General features: G+C 57.6%; 1 protein-coding gene across 1 annotated transcript; it reads left to right on the forward strand.

Moving 5' to 3' along the window:
- Positions 1-662: 662 nt before the first annotated feature.
- On the forward strand, positions 663-15,451 carry MLYCD (malonyl-CoA decarboxylase). Its single transcript, XM_075537301.1, has 5 exons — positions 663-1,211; positions 10,204-10,316; positions 11,031-11,187; positions 12,342-12,491; positions 14,393-15,451. The coding sequence occupies exons 1-5, from the start codon at positions 684-686 to the stop codon at positions 14,921-14,923; spliced, it is 1,479 nt and encodes a 492-aa protein (XP_075393416.1). The 5' UTR covers positions 663-683; the 3' UTR covers positions 14,924-15,451.
- The last annotated feature ends 1,469 nt before the right edge of the window (positions 15,452-16,920 follow it).

A 16,920-nucleotide genomic window follows, 5' to 3' on the forward strand; every position in this document is an offset into this window, starting at 1 on the left:
AGGCCTGGTGGCGTAATGGTTACACATGGGCTAACTACAAGGCCGCTGGTCTGAAACCACCTGTCACTCCCAGGAAAAAGATGAGGCGTTCTACTGTCATAAAGAGTCTCAGACACCCACAAGGGTAGTTCTACCCTGTCCTAGAGGGTCACCATTGTTCGGAATTGCGTCGATGGCAGTGAGTTTGGTTTTTTCATAGGGCCTGAGAATGTCAGGGCTGCCTTGCCTCGACTGGACTGACCACAGCCTCTTGCTAAGTACGCATATCCCCGGCACCCAAGCCTGGGAACCTGCTGGTACACCTTCCCCAGGTAGCTCCCATGCTCAGTCTGAGCAGAGAGGTCAGTGTGGCCAAGGGCAGGGTGTTACAGGGTAAGGGCTGTGGAGGCGGCTGGCAGGCCAGGTGTCAGGCTGCGTGACGAGGAGGCGGGGCCAGGCGGCCGGCAGCCGACTGTGCTCTGCTATCCCTACCGCCCCTAGCGGCACTTTGACCTTTGCCACGCTTGGCCCTGCGTGCCCCGCTGGAGCTCGCCCCGCCCCTCCGCGTCGCTCCGGCCTGTAATTGGTCGTCTCACGGCCCGGCCCCGCTCTCTGGCCAATGGGGCGGGCGAGCGCGAGGGCCGGAAGCCGGAAGCCGGCGGCAGCTCGGGCGGCGCGCCCGCGGCCAGCTGTTGCCCGGCGCCATGCGAAGCCTCGGGCCAGCGGCGCGCTGTCTGCTGTCGCTGCGGCTCTGCCCGCGGCCGCCTGGTGCCCGGCTGTCCTGCGGTCCGGCAACGACGGCCGGCGCCCTGGAGCGCGCCATGGACGAGCTGCTGCGGCGCGCCGTGCCGGCCACGCCGGCGTACGAGCTGCGCGAGAAGACGCCAGCGCCCGTCGAGGGCCAGTGCGCCGACTTCGTGAGCTTCTACGGCGGCCTGGGCGACGTGGCCGAGCGCGCCGAGCTGCTGGGCCGCCTGGCGAAGGGCTTCGGCGTGGACCACGGCCAGGTGGCCGAGCAGAGCGCCGGCGTGCTGCAGCTGCGCCAGCACCCGCGGGAGCCGGCCGTGCTGCTGCTGGCCGAGGACCGGCTGCGCTACGCGCTGGTGCCGCGCTACCGTGGCCTCTTCCGCAACATCAGCAAGCTGGACGGCGGCGTGCCCTTCCTGGTGTGCCTGCGGGCCGACCTGCTGCAGGCGCAGACGCTCAAGCTGCTGGAGGGGCCGCACGTGCGGGTAAGGGGCCCGGGACTGCCTCCCCGTCCGCCAGCCGCCCGGGCTCCGAGTGCACACCCCCGTCTGCCTTCCTGTAGGACCTCGTAGCCCAAAAGACCCACCGCAGTCCACTCGGTTCCGACTCATAGCCACCACCCGGTAGGGCAGATCAGCACTGCCCCCATAGGAACCACTGACCTTGTGGTTGGCAGCCCAGCGCCCAGGCCACAGTGCTACCAGGCTCTTGTATATCCCCTCCAGAGAAAAACACTGCTGTGACATCAATTCCGACTCACAGCCACCCTGGAGGGCAGAGCGGGGCTGCCCTAACCTTAGAATTTCCACAGAACTGCCCTGTAAGGTTTCCTTGACGGAAAGCTGTACATCTTTCTCCTTTGGAGTGGCTGGTGGGTTCAAACTGCGGGCTTTTCCGTTAGGAGTCCAACGTCTAACTCACAGCCCCCCAGGATCGTGCCCATATCCTTCCCCGCTCCCCTGCCCTCACTCGCTGCCATGATTTAACTCACAGGGACCCTATTGGACTGTGATCCATTTCAGAGCAGTGGTAGCCGTAGCTGGGCACCATCTAGTTCTTCTGGTCCCAAGGTCATGGAGACTAGTGTTCACGTGTTCCTTGAGTCCATCAGACTGGTTACGTGTGAGTTTCCAACGAGACCCGCAGTTGCCTCTGGTGTCTGCTCAGGAGCTTTTAAGACCCCAGTTGCTACTCACCAAAGTAGGATGTAGAACACCCGTCTCTGTGACTGTGCTAGGCTAGGGGACTTTGCTGTCCCATGAGACTGTGGTCCTGAGCCCCCTGCCCAGCTGCTCATTCCCTCCACGTGCTTGGTTCTTTGCCTCCTGGTGGCATAGTGGTTATGTGTTGAGCTGCTAGCCTCAAGGTCAGCAAGGTCGAAACCACCAGCCACTTCAAGGGAGAAAGATGGTGCTTTCTACTCTCATAAAGAGCCACAGTCTCAGAAACCTACAAGGGCAGTTCTGTGCTGTCCTATGGAGTTGCTGTGAGTCTGGATCAGCGCGATGGCAGTGAGTCTGGTTTTGGGTTTTGGTATGCTGCACCACATTTATGCATGTATTTTCAGCAAGGGTCAGGTGGTCACACACATGGTCAGATGTTCTGTCACACCTAGTTAGATTCAGGGGAATAACCCCATACCCCCACCAAGCAACTTCTTGTAGATCGCCCTTACTGCAGGATTATGTGTATAACACTATCTGCCTAGATCATAGATTACTGTTGCTTCAGGATTGTGTGCATAGCAGCATCTGAACAGATCACTTACTACAGGATTGTGTGTATAATACTATCTGCATAGATCACTTACTTTAGGATTGCGTATATAACTATTATCTGCACAGATCACTGTTACTGCAGGATTGTGTGTATAGCCATATTTGCTTCCGTTGTTTTTAACTCGTGCAACCCCCCAGCGCCCTCCCCTGACTCCATCGCTGTTTTTGGCCATCCTCCCTCTCCCTGTGCCTCGCCGTCCTCTTTACACAGGTTAGCATGCATCTGCCCTCCGGCCCCCGTAACCATCATTGCATGCTTCTTTGGGTGTGGAAACCTTTTTCTTGACTTTCTGTCCTAATGGCCTCATGGCCTCTGTCAACATGTGCCCTTTGGCGTTTGACCGGAGTTCAGCGTGATGCCTACCACTTCTTCCCACACTGATGTGCCCCACCTTCCCTTGTCCAGGTAGCCCTGACTCAGATTAGGACCACTGAACTCCATGAGGGGAATGGTGGCTGCTTTCTCAGCCATGGTTAGCCAGACCTTTCTTCTGGGACACTTCTGAGTGGACACAGACCCCCAGTACTGCAGTGAGTGGCCGAGCCAGTTGACAAGGATGGGCACACGCACACACGTGGACCCCTTTACAGTGGGAGAGAGAGGCTAGCATCATGTAACTTGCCCCAGGTCTCTAAGCACGTAAGTGTCTTTAACCACCCAACCAGACCCAGCATGCCTGCACTGCACCACACCGCAGGTGTGAGTTGTTATGGGCAACTTCTGATCGCTCTTGCCTGTTGAGTCTTCAGACTCCAAACTCACTGCCCCTGTGGGTTTCTGAGACTGTAGCTATTTTTTTTAATTGTGAAATATTTTCTTTTATTTAGATCCACAATCAACCTGTGCCTGATCCAAGCCATGGTATTTTCTTTTTTTGTTGTTTGTTTAATCATTTTATTAGGGGCTCATACAACTCTTATCACAATCCATACGTACATCAATTGTGTAAAGTACATTTGTACATTCATTCCCCTTATCATTCTCAAAACATTTGCTCTCCACCTAAGCCCCTAGCATCAGCTCCTCATTTTTACCCCTCCCTTCCCATTCCCCCCTCCCTCATGAACCTTTGATAATTTATAAATTATTATGTCATATCTTGCCCTGTCCAACGTCTATCTTCACCCACTTTTCTGTTGTCTGTCCCCCAGGGAGGAGGTAACATGTAGATCCTTGTAATTGAGTCCCCCATTCCAACCCACCCTCCCTCCACTTCCCCAGTATCACCACTCACACCACTGGTCCTGAAGGGATCATCCACCCTGGATTCCCTGTTTCCAGTTCCTGTCTGTACCAGTGTACATCCTCTGGTCTGGCCAGATTTGTAAGGTAGAATTGGGATCATTATAGTGGAGGAGGAGGAAGCATTTAGGAACTAGAGGAAAGTTTTATGTTTCATCATTGCTATATCACACCCTGACTGGCTCGTTTCCTCTCTGAGACCCTTCTGTAAGGGGATATCCAGTGGCCTACAAATGGGCTTTGCGTCTGCACTCCGCACTCCCCCCCTCATTCACTGTGATAAGATTTTTTGTTCTGATGATGCCTGATACCAGATCCCTTCAACACCTCATGATGACACAGGCTGGTATGCTTCTTCCATGTGGGCTTTGTTGCTTCTGAGCTAGATGGCCACTTGTTTACCTTCAAGCCTTTAAGACCCCAGACGCTATATCTTTTGATAGCTGGGCACCATCAGCTTTCTTCGCCACATTCGCTTGTTCACCTGCTTTGTCTTCAGTGGTTGTGTCAGGAAGGTGAGCATCATAGAATGCCAATTTAATAGAAGAAAGTATTCTTACATTGAGGGAATACTTGAGTGGAGGCCCAATGTCCTTCTGCTACCTTAATACTAAACCTATAAATATATGCACATAGATCTATTTCCTCATCCTCATATAAATATATTTGCATATGTGAATGCCTTTATTTAGACCTCTATAAATGCCCGACTGTAGGTCTTTACAGGAGTAGAAAGCCCCTTCTTTCTCCATTGGAGCAGTGCGTGGTTTTCAACTGCTGACCTTGCAGTTAGCATCCCGGAGGTGTAACCTGCAGATGTGTGAGGATCGGGTCTAGTTAAAAGATAGGCTTCATTTCAGAGCCGGGAAAAGGGTGTGGGTATGATCTTTCCACCTGCTTTAGTGGGATGAGTCTTTTGTCAGACCGCACACCTGGGACTCTGAGATTCTAGACAAACACACGCACACACCACACCACACCACCTCTAGGACAGTGGTTCTCAACCTTCCTAATGCCGTGAACCTTTTATACAGCTCCTCATGTTGTGGTGACACCCCCCAGCCATAAAATTATTTCCATTGCTACTTCATCACTGTAATTTTGCTACTGTTATGAATCAGATGACCCCTTGAAAGGGTTGTTTGACTCCCAAAGGGGTCTCGACCCACAGGTTGAGAACCACTACCCTAGGCGAAAGCCCAGGCCCCCCACCAGCCATGGACCCTGACTGTTGCTGGGCTATGCTTGACCCTGGCAGCAGCCCAGTCGGAGAGGCCAGGCCTGTTCTGCCTGCCGGCTGATGCAGTCCCACTTGCCCTGTGCTCGCACTCGGGAGAGGCCCGGGTCCAGGCTGCAGGCCAGGCAGGCCTGCCCCATTGAAGGTGAGGGCTGGTGCTGCCCCAGGAGGGCCCTTCCAGAACTCGATTCTTTCCGGGAAAGGGAGGGGGTCAGTAATATGTTTAATGTTCTATGAATTAGGTGAAAGTTTCCAGAGCAGATCAGTCTCCATTCAACAGTTCACACTGATCTCCCCCAGCACTGATTGCAGGCTCCTCCGCGTGCCCCACTTAACCCTTTCCTCCCTGTGGTTCCCCTTTGTTTTTCCATCTTCCTGCCCTTCTGAACTTGGTCCTTTTGATCTCAAGTGGTTGCTCTGAGGTGTTTTGCACACCCTAGTGTTACTGTTCCCAGGCAAACCCAGCCACAGTGGTGAGTTTAGTCCCAGGCATGAGAGGTGACTGGTGACCAAGGGCTGTAGTCTCTAGGCTCCCACCAGTCCCCATCCAACCAGGCAGCCTGGTCACTTTCCTGATCCTGAGTATTGCTCCACCTTTTCTCCCCATCCACCCCGGACCTTCTAAGGGGATCCTTCTCAGAGCTCTCTGTAGTTGTGGCCTGGCACCATCTAGTGCTTCAGGTTCAGGGCTGCAGAGATTGATGTGGAACTCGAGTCTTACTGCAGGGAAGGCTTAAGAATTAGGTGGTGCATTGCTGGTCCCCAGAACGAGGTCACCCATCCATCGCTGAGTATTCTGTGCCAAGCACACCCTCCATTCCAAGTCTCGGCCCCCTGGCAGAGCCTCCATTCTAGGACAAGAGCGAACCTGCCTCCCAAAGAGCCCTGGTGGTACAGTAGGTCCAGCGCTGGGCAGCTAACAGAAAAGATGTCAGTCCAGATCCACTGGCCTTCTGGCTCCCCCTGGCCCAGTGGGGTGTGTGTGTGGTTGGTGAATGCCCACCATTTGCTCACTGAGGCCTGGGCAACCACAGGGCATCATCTGCTTTGCAGCTGGGAAGCTAGTGTTAGCCATGGTCAAGCATAGCATCCGGAGCTCACGGGAGCCGGAACCCAGACCAGTCTCAGCACTACAGACTTGGGGGCCCCAGGTGGGCTTTGGCAGCCAGGCAAGGGCCAGTGTGGACACATTTCCTTGTAACGCGCCTTTGCTACAGGAGTGAGGGCGTGCTGAAGCACATGACCAGGCGCTGGTGGTTTCTTTGTGTTTTGAATCAGTAAATGGGGAGGTTAGTGTGCTCAGGTTTGGCTGTCTGCAGCCTGGCTGACATGGCCTCCCCTGGCAGGCCCTCCAGCAGCTGATGTCGCCAAATCCCGTCACACTTAGAGCAGGTGTGTGTGTGTGTGTGTATGTGTGTGTGTGTTGAGTCTCCAGAAGTAGATGGCCAGGCCTCTCGGGCTGGACTTGATCCTCTGACCTTTTGGTTAGCAGCCATGCAGACCCTCCACAGTCAGCCTTTACCTTTGCTGAGCCTCTCGGGGCAGCAGGGCAGTCTGTCCTTTGTGTGTGGTTTCCACAGAACTATCAAGGACTGCATTTCCCACTTTGCCAGCCCCACCTGTGTGGTGGTTCCTCCTTGGGGGACCCCATCCCACCATGCACCAGGCTGCCCCCACTCCATGTCCTTTGCAGAACCCCTCCCCACACCCCTGGTTGCTCTCAGTGAGGCACTGGAGCAGTGGTTAAGCTGCTCACTGCAAAGGTTGGAAGTTCTAACCCACCAGGTGCTCTGTAGGAGAAAGATGAGGCATTCTGCTTCCCGTTAAAGACCTCATAAACCCTGTGGGCAGTTTTACTCTGTGGGGCTGCAGTGACCAACTCAAGAGCAGCAGGTTTGGTTTGGGTAATGAGGAGGAGGAAGACACTTGGGCAGGCTAGGTGGGCCTGGGTAGCCAGGTGGTTTTAGCCAAGTTTGACTCCCCGACCCCGGGGGCCCTGCAGAGAGGAGAGCAGGCTCTAAGTCAGCCTGCCACTGTGCCCAGGAGAACATGGGCTGTGCCAGAGCCACGGCTTATGGAGGAGTGGGCACAGTTCAGCCCTGCTCTGCACACTGGCCAGGGGATGGTGGCTAGGGGACCCATGGAAGGTCAGAGTGGCAGGCCATTGTGCGGCCCTGGGCAGATGACCCCCTGGACTCACGGCTGCCCTGGCGTATGTACCTTAAGTGCACAAAAGTCTCTCTTCTCTTCCTGGGGGCGTCCTCCGAGTCTAGCAGGGGCGCAGCCTCTGCTGGACAGAGGCAAGTGCTGGTTTAAGGAATGTTTTACAAGACCATGTGGTAGTTTTTCCCGACAGCAAGTCTGATACCCGGAGAAGGTGAACTGAAGTGAACTTGACCCCACAGTCAGGAGAAGGGGGAGGGGGAGGGAAGGGTTATCCCCAGCCCGGAAGTTCTTGATCCAGTTGCTCTAGATTCGTGGACAGTGTTGGGTGGTAACAAGCAGTTGATCCCAGCGGATTTATTTCTGCTGATCACGGAGCTTTACTTGTCTTCCTACTGAAGGAATCTGTAGGCAAATTCAGAGTGTCCTAGAAACGTAGTGGTCACTCGTGAGGCTGCTGCCTGCAAGATCAGCGGTTTGATACCACCAGCCACTCCTTGAGAGAAAGAGCGTTCTTCTCTCATAAAGAGCCACAGCCTCACCCACAGGGATGGTTCCGCCCTGTCCTGTAGGGTCACTGTGAGTCAGCCTGGACTCAATGGCAGTGAGATACCAAGCAGTTAACCATGTCCTTTGTAGTAGGACAGTAGGGGCCGGGGGGTGGGGGGGGGCTTATTTCCAGCTGTCTTGTGTGCTACCCGAGTCCCAGGTGAACTTAGAGGCTTGTGACTGTGCCTGGAACATGCGCTCAGGAAGGGCACACCACCTGGATGAGAGACAGGGGAGCGAGCGAAGACAGAGCCCCAATTGGCCCCATAGAAGCTGGAGGGAGTGGAGCCGCAGTTGGGAGACAGCCCCACTCCGATGCGGCCTCGCGTGGGCCTGAGCACAGAGGCCCATGTCCGAGTGCCCCTCGTTGGCCCCCTCTGCTCCTCACTGTCAGCCTACCCAGAAATATCGCAGAAGAGAAGCCTGGTGGTCTGCTCCAGACCCAGTGTTGCCAAGGCCGGTCCAGCTCACACCTGTGCTTGTGTGTGCATGCATGCATGTGTTCATATGTGCGTGTCTGTCGGGTATCCAAGGTGGTGAATCTATATTGTCTTTCTCCAAGTGGCTGGTGGGTTTTAACTGCCAGCCTTGTGGTGAGCAGACAAACCCTGAACCAACTGTACCACCAAGGCTCCTGAAAGGGCACCGCCTACTCTGAAATGCACGTGGGGTACCCCGAGTCAAGGTGGAACTCGGCGACAGCTTTAGAGTGTGTGAGAGAGGGGGTGTGTGAGAGAAGGGTGCATGTGTATGAGGGCCATTCGAATGAAGGGTGTGTGTGCGGGCTGTTTGAGTGGGGTGTGTGGGAGAGAAGGTGAGTGTGTGTGAGGAGTCTGAAGATGAGAAGTTGCTGGTACCCACTACCCACCATTCTCTGCACCACCGCCCACACCTGCCGTGTCAGCCCACCCTCAGCATCCTGTACAGAGCCTGGTGGGGAGCTGTGACCAGCTTTCAGACTCTAGAAACTCCGCGAGGCTGTGTCTCCAAGCCTCTGCTTGCTGATGTGACCCCACGTCAGTGAGCACAGAGTCCTGCTGGCCCTGCTGAGCTGGAGCCTGGCCCTGAGGCCTCCCTCCAGCCCCAGCGGTGGTGGTCAGGCTCGGCCCTGAGAGAGAACATTTGTCACCCTTCACCCAGATTCCCTGGGCCTCGGTCACGTTAGCCGGCTGCACCAACTCAAAATAGAAGGAAGAGGCTCTCCCGGGGGCATGTCTGTCAGCGATACCGTTTCCTCTGGAGTCATGCTGAAGCACAGCCATGGTCCTCGGTGGTCAAGGCCTCCTGACCCCACTACCCACCTCCATGGTGTCGTCCCCCGCCCCCTGGGGCCTCTGGCTCTCCTAACCTCACTATAAAGGTCCCGGTTGCCGCTTGGGTGATAAAACCAGCTCGCCGTCTCTAGAGGTAGATAGAGGTGAACTGAAACCATGAAATCTAAAATGCCAACTAAGATTTTTAAAAACATGCTGCCTGTTGAAGGACAGGCTACTGGCCGTCCGGCCAAGTTGTGCCCTGATGGCGGAGAGGAGACTGTGGCAAAGCAAGCCTCCCAGACTGCTGAAATCCAGGACCGGGGGCCAGGAACTGGCTTCTCTTCAGGGACAGGCTCTGTACTGGCAGACCACAGAGAGACCACACTGCCCTCTGGACACTCATTCCATCTCTGGGTGGGGTTGTGCTCACTGTGTGATGTGGGCAACTCTTCCCCTTCAGGTATCTCACTCCCTGCTAGCCAGCCCATCCCTGGCACAGGGGCCCGAAAGGACAAGGGCAGCACTGCCCCTGTGGGTCTCTGAGGCATCAATCTTCGTGCGAGCAGACAGCCTCCTCTTTCTCCCAGGGTCGGCTAGTGGGTTTGAACCACGTACCTTGCCTTAGCAACCCCACTGCACCACTCCCAGCGAACAGCGTGCTTACCCCTCAGTCACAGAGGCCTTCCACAAGGAGCCCTCGCCCATCGGGCTGCTCACCGCAGGGTCAGCAGTTCAAATCCACCAGCCATTTTGAGGAAGAAAGACGAGGCTTTCTACTCCCATAGAGTTACAATCTGAGCAACTCACAGGAGCAGGTCCTCTGCTGTGCTGTCCTGGCATCGACTTGAAGGCAGGGATTTGGGTTGCAGGCGAGGGTTGACTCCGGAGACCCTGCAGAGAATCGACTGGTCAACTTTAGGGGTCTGTGCGAAGAGTAGTGAATCGGCCAGTCAACTTGAGAGGTCTGTGGGAAGAGTAGCAGACATCCTTTGTTTCAGGGTAGGGTGGGTGTGCATGTGTGTTTCCACACACAGTCAGCGCCTGATCGCATCTGCCAGGTGTTCTGTCACCACTCTGCATCTCCGGGTGCCCGCCGCTGCCCAGGAGCCCACTGTGCTCCCCAGAGTCCCATTCTAGATCGTTCCACATGCCCTGTGGGGGGGGGGAGACACACTGCACGTCCTGGACCTGCCCCTCAGCACAAGGACCGGCCAGCATCCGGGCAGCCTACATGGCCCCTCTCTCCTGCAGGAAATGGACGGCGTGCTGAAGAGCATGCTCACCGAGTGGTTCTCCTCGGGCTTCCTCAACCTGGAGCGCGTCACCTGGCACTCGCCGTGCGAGGTGCTGCAGAAGATCAGCGAGTGAGTACCCCTGCGTGTGCGTGCATGTGTGTACGTGCACACACCCCCTGACCCCGGGAGCTCATCTGTGGTGACCTATTGGAAGCATGTACAACCCCCCCCCCAATCACCAAGTTTAGGGTCACTGGGGCCTGTGGCACACCAGTCATTGCAACAGCACTTACGTCATTGTGTCATTGGGACAGTACCACCCCCCTCGGCTAAAAGCTCTAATGTGACATTTGCGTATAAGGACAGACTTGTGCCCCAAAAGGTGCCATTGAGGGACCCCAAGTTCTCAGGGGCTGGTCGTAAGCCCTTTCTTTTGAGGTACCTGTGAGTGGACTTGAACTGTTTAGCAACTGAGCTCTGACCATTTGGCCACCCAGGCGGGGTTCGAGGCTCAGTCTCCATCTGGGCTGTCTCAATGCTGGGGGTGGGCTTCCCCGGGTGCCCGGCCCAGGGCCGGCCCTGTGTCCTGGTCCCAGCAGGCGGCTAGACAGGTGGGACCCACTGGGTGAGGGGCACTTCGCAGCTGCAGGAGCCAGAGGATGCTGGGAGCACTGTGTGGGGTTCCTGTGCACGGTGGGTCCTCCTAAAACAAGTGTCGGGATCTGAGTCTGGTCCCACCCTTCCGGACAAAGGGGGCTAGCAGAGGGGCGGGGTCGGTATCCAGCTGCCCTGTGATCCCTAGTGAGCGTTGTCCCTTTCCTCCCTCCCTTCACTCCTCACCAGGTCCGAGGTGGTGCATCCCATAAAAAACTGGATGGACATAAAGCGCCGCGTGGGGCCCTACCGACGCTGCTACTTCTTCTCCCACTGCTCCACCCCCGAGGAGCCCCTGGTGGTCCTGCACGTGGCCCTGACCCCCGAGATCACCAGCAACATCCAGGTAGCGCCGCGTGGCGGGCTGGCACCTCATCAGATGGACAGATGGCTGGGTGAAGCTACCGAGCACTGATGGCGGCTGGTTACGTTCGGGCTGCTCGCCACTGGAAACCACCAGCCCCGTTCGGCTCCCTATAGAGTCCGAATCCCTCTCAGAACCCACAGGGACAGTTCTACCCTGGCCTATAGGGTTGCTCAGAGTCTGCACGGCAGAGTTGGGGCTGGGGTTCTGTGAAGGGAAGGAGCTAGAACCCCTGGCTCAGCATTGCAGCAGCAGCTGCGCAGTGCCCTTCAGGATAGAGAGGCTCCTTTCTTGCTGCCCTGCGTAGAAACCGGTCCTGTCTGGTCATCCCTGCTTGTGCTTGTGGCTAGTGTGCCTTCTCCTGATGGCCCCTGGCAGGACCGTCTGACACACCTGGGCAGGTACGCCTGTTTCTTGAGCAGCAAAAGCAATGAAGACTGTGAGTGAGACTCAGTGGGACAGGGGCTCTGTTTCTTTGACCATGTTAGCCCTTCTCAAAGAGTGCAGGGCCAGGCCTGGGCTCAGGAGGGATCGCCAATTCTGTTTCACAGCCTCATCCCATCCTCCACCCCTGTCTCAGGATGCCCTTTACTTTGGGGGTCTCTCAGGTCTGGGGGTAAGCAAAGCAGAGGCCTTTCTGGGAGAAGTGCATAGCCCACCTTGCTAGACACGGCGCCGGGAAGCCCAGGGCCTCGTGACCAGCGCTGGGGCCTAGGTCCCCAAGCCACACATGGGCTCACAGAATAATCAGTGCAGCAGGGCCCTGCGGGTCTGCTTGAGAACCGTCTATGAGACAAAGATGAGCAGGTGTCAGGATAGAGGGACAAGATGACAGGGAACAAAGCTGCCAGAACAGGGCCTGAGCATCCATGTGTGTCATTGAACGAGTGTGGAGAGTAAGCCGGCCCCTCAGAGCATCCACGTGCTGTCACTGAGCAAATGTGGCCAGTGGGACAGGCCTGAGAGCGTCCACCTGCATCACTGACGGGAAAGTGTACACCACAGCCCTGAGACCAAGGCTCCCCCCATAAGGAGCCCCCCATGGCTCTGAGACCATGGCTCCCCTGCTATGAGCACCCTGCCCAATAGTTGCCCCGTGGGCAGGATCGCACCCCAGCATGCTCTCTGTTCTCCAGGAGATTGTGAAGGACTGCCCCCCCTCAGAGACAGAGGACAAGAACCACATCACCACTGTCATCTTCTACTCCATCAGCCTGACGCAGCAGGGCCTGCAGGGGATCGAGCTCGGCACCTTCCTGATCAAGCGGGTCATAAAGGAGCTGCGGGTAAGTGCACAGCTCTGGTCGCAGTGGATAGGGCTCCTCCTGGTCAGGAGTCAGGAGGGGGGAGCGGGAATCTCGAGTTTGCACTGCACTTCGGGTGTGCCCTGGGATGTTGGCCTTGCCGGGGTGGGGCTGGATGATCCACTCTGAAGGTATTGCAGGAGCACCTGCGTCTGTCCTCTGGAGTGGGGGTGGGGGTGGGTGTCTGTTGAGTGGTCACCCTAGCCACACCATATATGGCCAGCCTGCCCCGGTCCACTCCCTGGGGGGCTCCTGATGCTGGCAAGTCATCCACCCCAGAGGCGAGGCTGGGTCTGTACGACCTGCTCTCACTGTTGCCGTGAGCAGCACTGCACCCATCCTGCCCCAGGAAGTTCCCCGGGCTCGCATCACCATCTCGGGATGTAGTATGAGCAGGACCTTGCTGGGATCAAGCAAACAAGCCAGTGACGTATGCAAGACATGTTCATGTGTGTGCAGGATATGTGCACAGAGAGGGAAAAAATTGTTCCGAGGAAGTGGTTTGCATGGCTGTGGAGGCTGGAAGTCCCAAATCCGTGGGTGAGACTTCCAGCTGGAGGTTTCCCGACTCGAATAGCATTGGGGTCTGACATGCACAAAATCAGCAGGTCAGACAGCAGGCTGCTGGCTCACGTCCAAAGATCCAGAGGTCAGAGGCTGGCGAGTCGGACGTAGGCTCTAGAGGGGCTCAAACATCCATATATATTGGGTGCACGGGCTCTCCCCAGGCATCAGACCACACAGAAGAGGATAGTTATGTGGTACTGGATTCATGACCCAGCTGGGAGCACGCTGACCAGACTGTCCTCTGCCAGGTTTTAAAAGCAACGCCTCGTGAGCCTGCCTGCCTTTTATAACCAGAAAGTTCCGCGCGTGGGGCACACTCACTGAGTGATTGTGGTTGAAGATAGAGAATGGAGAAACTCCCCCAGCCCCCTTGGTCCCACACCCTGCACCCACCGTGGTACCCTGTGCAGGGGGTGGGGGCAGTCTGAGTCCTCCAGGGCAGTGCAGGCAGCGGCTGTAACAAGCACATTCACTCTCACAGCTCAGGAGGCTGGAAGGCCGAGGGCAGGGCACTGGCCCCACAGGGAGACTCTTTCTCTCTGAGCACCCTGGGTCTAGGTGGTTCCCAGCCCCAAAGGATGGTGGTAGGAGGTCCCGCCAACCGCTGATCACTTGTTTAACCTCCGTGACAGCTCAAGAGACTCACCCGAGGCACAGCGTATACCCTGGCTTGTGCCCTGCCTCGTGCACAGCCCACTAGTGAGGGTTTAGAACACAGAGGCTAGTCACATCAGATTACAGAGCAGAGGGCGGCCACAGCACAGGGGCCCGGGCCCAGCCGAGCTGACGCATTCCTTGGGAGGCACGATGCATGCAAACTGCCACACGGGGTAACCCAGCCCCCGGGTACCTGCATACCAGGCCCGCCCCACAGCGGCCCAGCCAGTTCTCTTTTGGCAGGGCCCCAACTCGGGCCTCGCTGTCCTCAGGAGCAAGGGCGGTCCTGAAGCCCACCTGGCCAGGGTGTGCCCAGCCAAAGACCCTTGAGTGAGTACAGATGACCAGTGTGTGTCCGAGGTGTCATTCAGAGGACCCTGCTGCCATCCAGCTGATCCCAACGCTCGCTCGGCGACCCTGAGATAGGCTTCCCGAGATTGCCCGCCCTGACAGGCGCAGGCAGCGTCATCTCCCCGCCCCCTCGGAGCAGCTGGTGAGTCGGAACCCTTGTGGTTCGCAGCCCAGAGTTTAACCTACGGAGGCTCTGTTCGCTCAGATTGGTCAGGTGTGAGTGATGGGTGGAGAGTGGTGCTGATCCACCAGTGAACCGCCCACTGAACCTTTCTGTCCTTCCGTCTGTCCGTGTGCCTGTCTCACAGAGAGAATTCCCTCACGTGGCAGCCTTCTCCAGCCTCTCGCCCATCCCCGGCTTCACCAAGTGGCTGCTGGGTCTGCTGAGCTCGCCCAAGGAGCACGGGCGCAGCCCGCTCTTCACGGACAGCGAGGCGCAGGAGCTGGCCGAGCTCACGGGCGGGCCGGTCGCCGACACGCTCAAGGCCTTCCTCAGCAGCCACGAGTGGGCCCTGAGCGAGCAGCTGACTAGGGCGCTGCAGGCGCCCCTGATGCGGCTCTGTGCCTGGTACCTCTATGGCGAGAAGCACCGGGGCTATGCCCTCAACCCCGTCGCCAACTTCCACCTGCAGAACGGGGCCGTCCTATGGCGCATCAACTGGATGGCTGACCAGAGCCGGAAGGGCCTGACAGGCTCTTGCGGCCTCATGGTCAACTACCGCTACTTCCTGGAGGAGATCACCATGAACAGCACTGCCTACCTGGGCTCCAAGCACATCAAGGCCTCCGAGCAGGTCCTCAGCCTGGTCACCCAGTTCCAGAAGAGCAGCAAGCTGTAGCCATAACCAGCCCACACTGCCCCATCCATCTGTCCTCGTGGCTGGGCCCCGAGGGTCGACGGTCCACAAGAGGTCCTTGGGCAAAGCAGAAGGCCCTGCTCTGCTCCCTTCCCCTGGGGCAGAGCCCCACCCACTGTGGTCACCAGGTGGCTGTGGGTACAAGTGGACACAGGTGGCCAGGGCTGGGGCCAGGGGCGCTCCTACCTCTTGGAAGGTCCCGCTGAGGTGGGTCACTCCCCCCCGCTCCCCCCAAGGACCCGGGTGAGCAGCTCGAGCCTGTTGGTAGCTACCGCGCTGCCACGCACACGCTTTGCTCGCTCCGGCCGTGCTGTTCGGTGCCCACAGCGTGTGTTTTACGGCGTGCCAGCGGCGCCGAATGGGTAAAACCACTGCCTGTGCCCTAGAGCACAGCTGCATGAAGCACTGGGGGGCCCCAGCGTGCCCTGAGCTCTTTGAGGACCGGCGTGTGGAGGCAGCCTGGGTGTGCTTTGTGATGCGTTAATAACACACTTGGCTTTGTCACTGTAACAGGCTCCCTTGACCCATCCTGACACCGCCGGGCCAGGGACGTGGGGTGGGCAGGGACCAGGCCTTCAGGGGGTGTAGGTCCCGGGAGCTGGAGACCCCAGGTGTGGAAATGTGGAGGAGGCCTGTTCGAGTGCAGGTGCCCTGTGTATTTGCAGGGGGGCGGGATGGTGGTGAAAGGGCTGTGTGCCTGTGTGTATATGGTGCAGATTCATGGGGGCTGCCCATGCATGAAGGCCTGTGCACGGCTCAGTGGAAGGGGGTGTGGACTTTGGGTAGCAGCTGTGCGTGGAGCAGGAAGGCGTGTATATGAGTCAGTGGGGGACAGGTGGCTCTCAGGGGCGCCCCATGGGGCAGGAAGCGTGTGTGTACATGGGTGTATGGGGTGGTGATTTGCAGTTGAGTGAAGGCTTGTATGCCTGCATCTATTTCAGACCTTCAAAGTGATTCTTTGGGGTTCAGCCCACTGCACCCCACATGCAGCATTAGATTGCGGCTCCATTGTGTCTGAGACGCTCCTACTCCCGTGCCCATCCTGCCGGGCATCGTGCCCTCGCTCAGCTCTGGGCTGGCTGTGAGGCCTCAGTTGGGGTTCCTCCCAGCCTGGTAGAGCCGCCTGGGCCCGGGTGGAGGCAGAGGCCCTCCCCCTGCTCTCAGCCGTCCTAAGCTCCTCCTCGGCCTCCTGTCACGTTGTCACCTTTGGCCCTGTATTTGACGTATGTTTTCCCCGAGTCTCTTGGGTGCCACGGAAGGTTCTGGATCCCTGGGGCCAGGCCTTCCAGCCCTCCCACTCCAGAGCAGTGCCCTGTCACCTGCCATGCTGGTTCCTCACATGTGAACAGACCATGACCCCCTAGGTCCCGTGGTGGGGGTGGGGTTCACTACCTTGGGGTGTTCCTAGCAATGCTGGTATCTGAGGTAGACCCCTGTCTTGCCTCATCCCCTGTACCCCAAGGTAGTGAACCCCACCCCCACCACGGGACACTCACCTTCCACACCTGATAGGACAGCAGCGGAGCCCAGGCCGACCACTCTGACCAAGGCACCCTATTCGGGAAGAGGGAGCAAGTAGTCACGGGGCCTGGCCCAAGGACGAGGTGAGGTTGATCAGGGAGCCCACGAGTCTATAAAGGACACGACTCTGGGTGGCACTGGCCGTTCCCTGCCCCACAAGCTCAAGGTCAAGTCCAGCAAGCCACCCATAGGAGCCCAGGCCCTTCCCATCTCAATAGCTCCATGCCCCTTTCCCTACTGCATACTGCTGATAGAGGTTCAGACTGGGAACAGACATGCTTCTGGGCCCCATATTCTGGGGCATGTCCCTGACAGACCCCAGCATCTCATCCCATCCAGAAGTTTGGGGAGGCTCCGTGTTAAGGATCCGAGAGCCGGCCAGTGCCCAGTTTAAGCCCTAGCTCCCACCACCTCCCTGGGGGCTGGAACTAACCCTGGCCCTGTGGAGTGCCAAGAGG

This window comes from Tenrec ecaudatus, chromosome 18 (genome assembly GCF_050624435.1).
Source record: "Tenrec ecaudatus isolate mTenEca1 chromosome 18, mTenEca1.hap1, whole genome shotgun sequence".
In the NCBI taxonomy this organism is placed as follows: domain Eukaryota; kingdom Metazoa; phylum Chordata; class Mammalia; order Afrosoricida; family Tenrecidae; genus Tenrec; species Tenrec ecaudatus.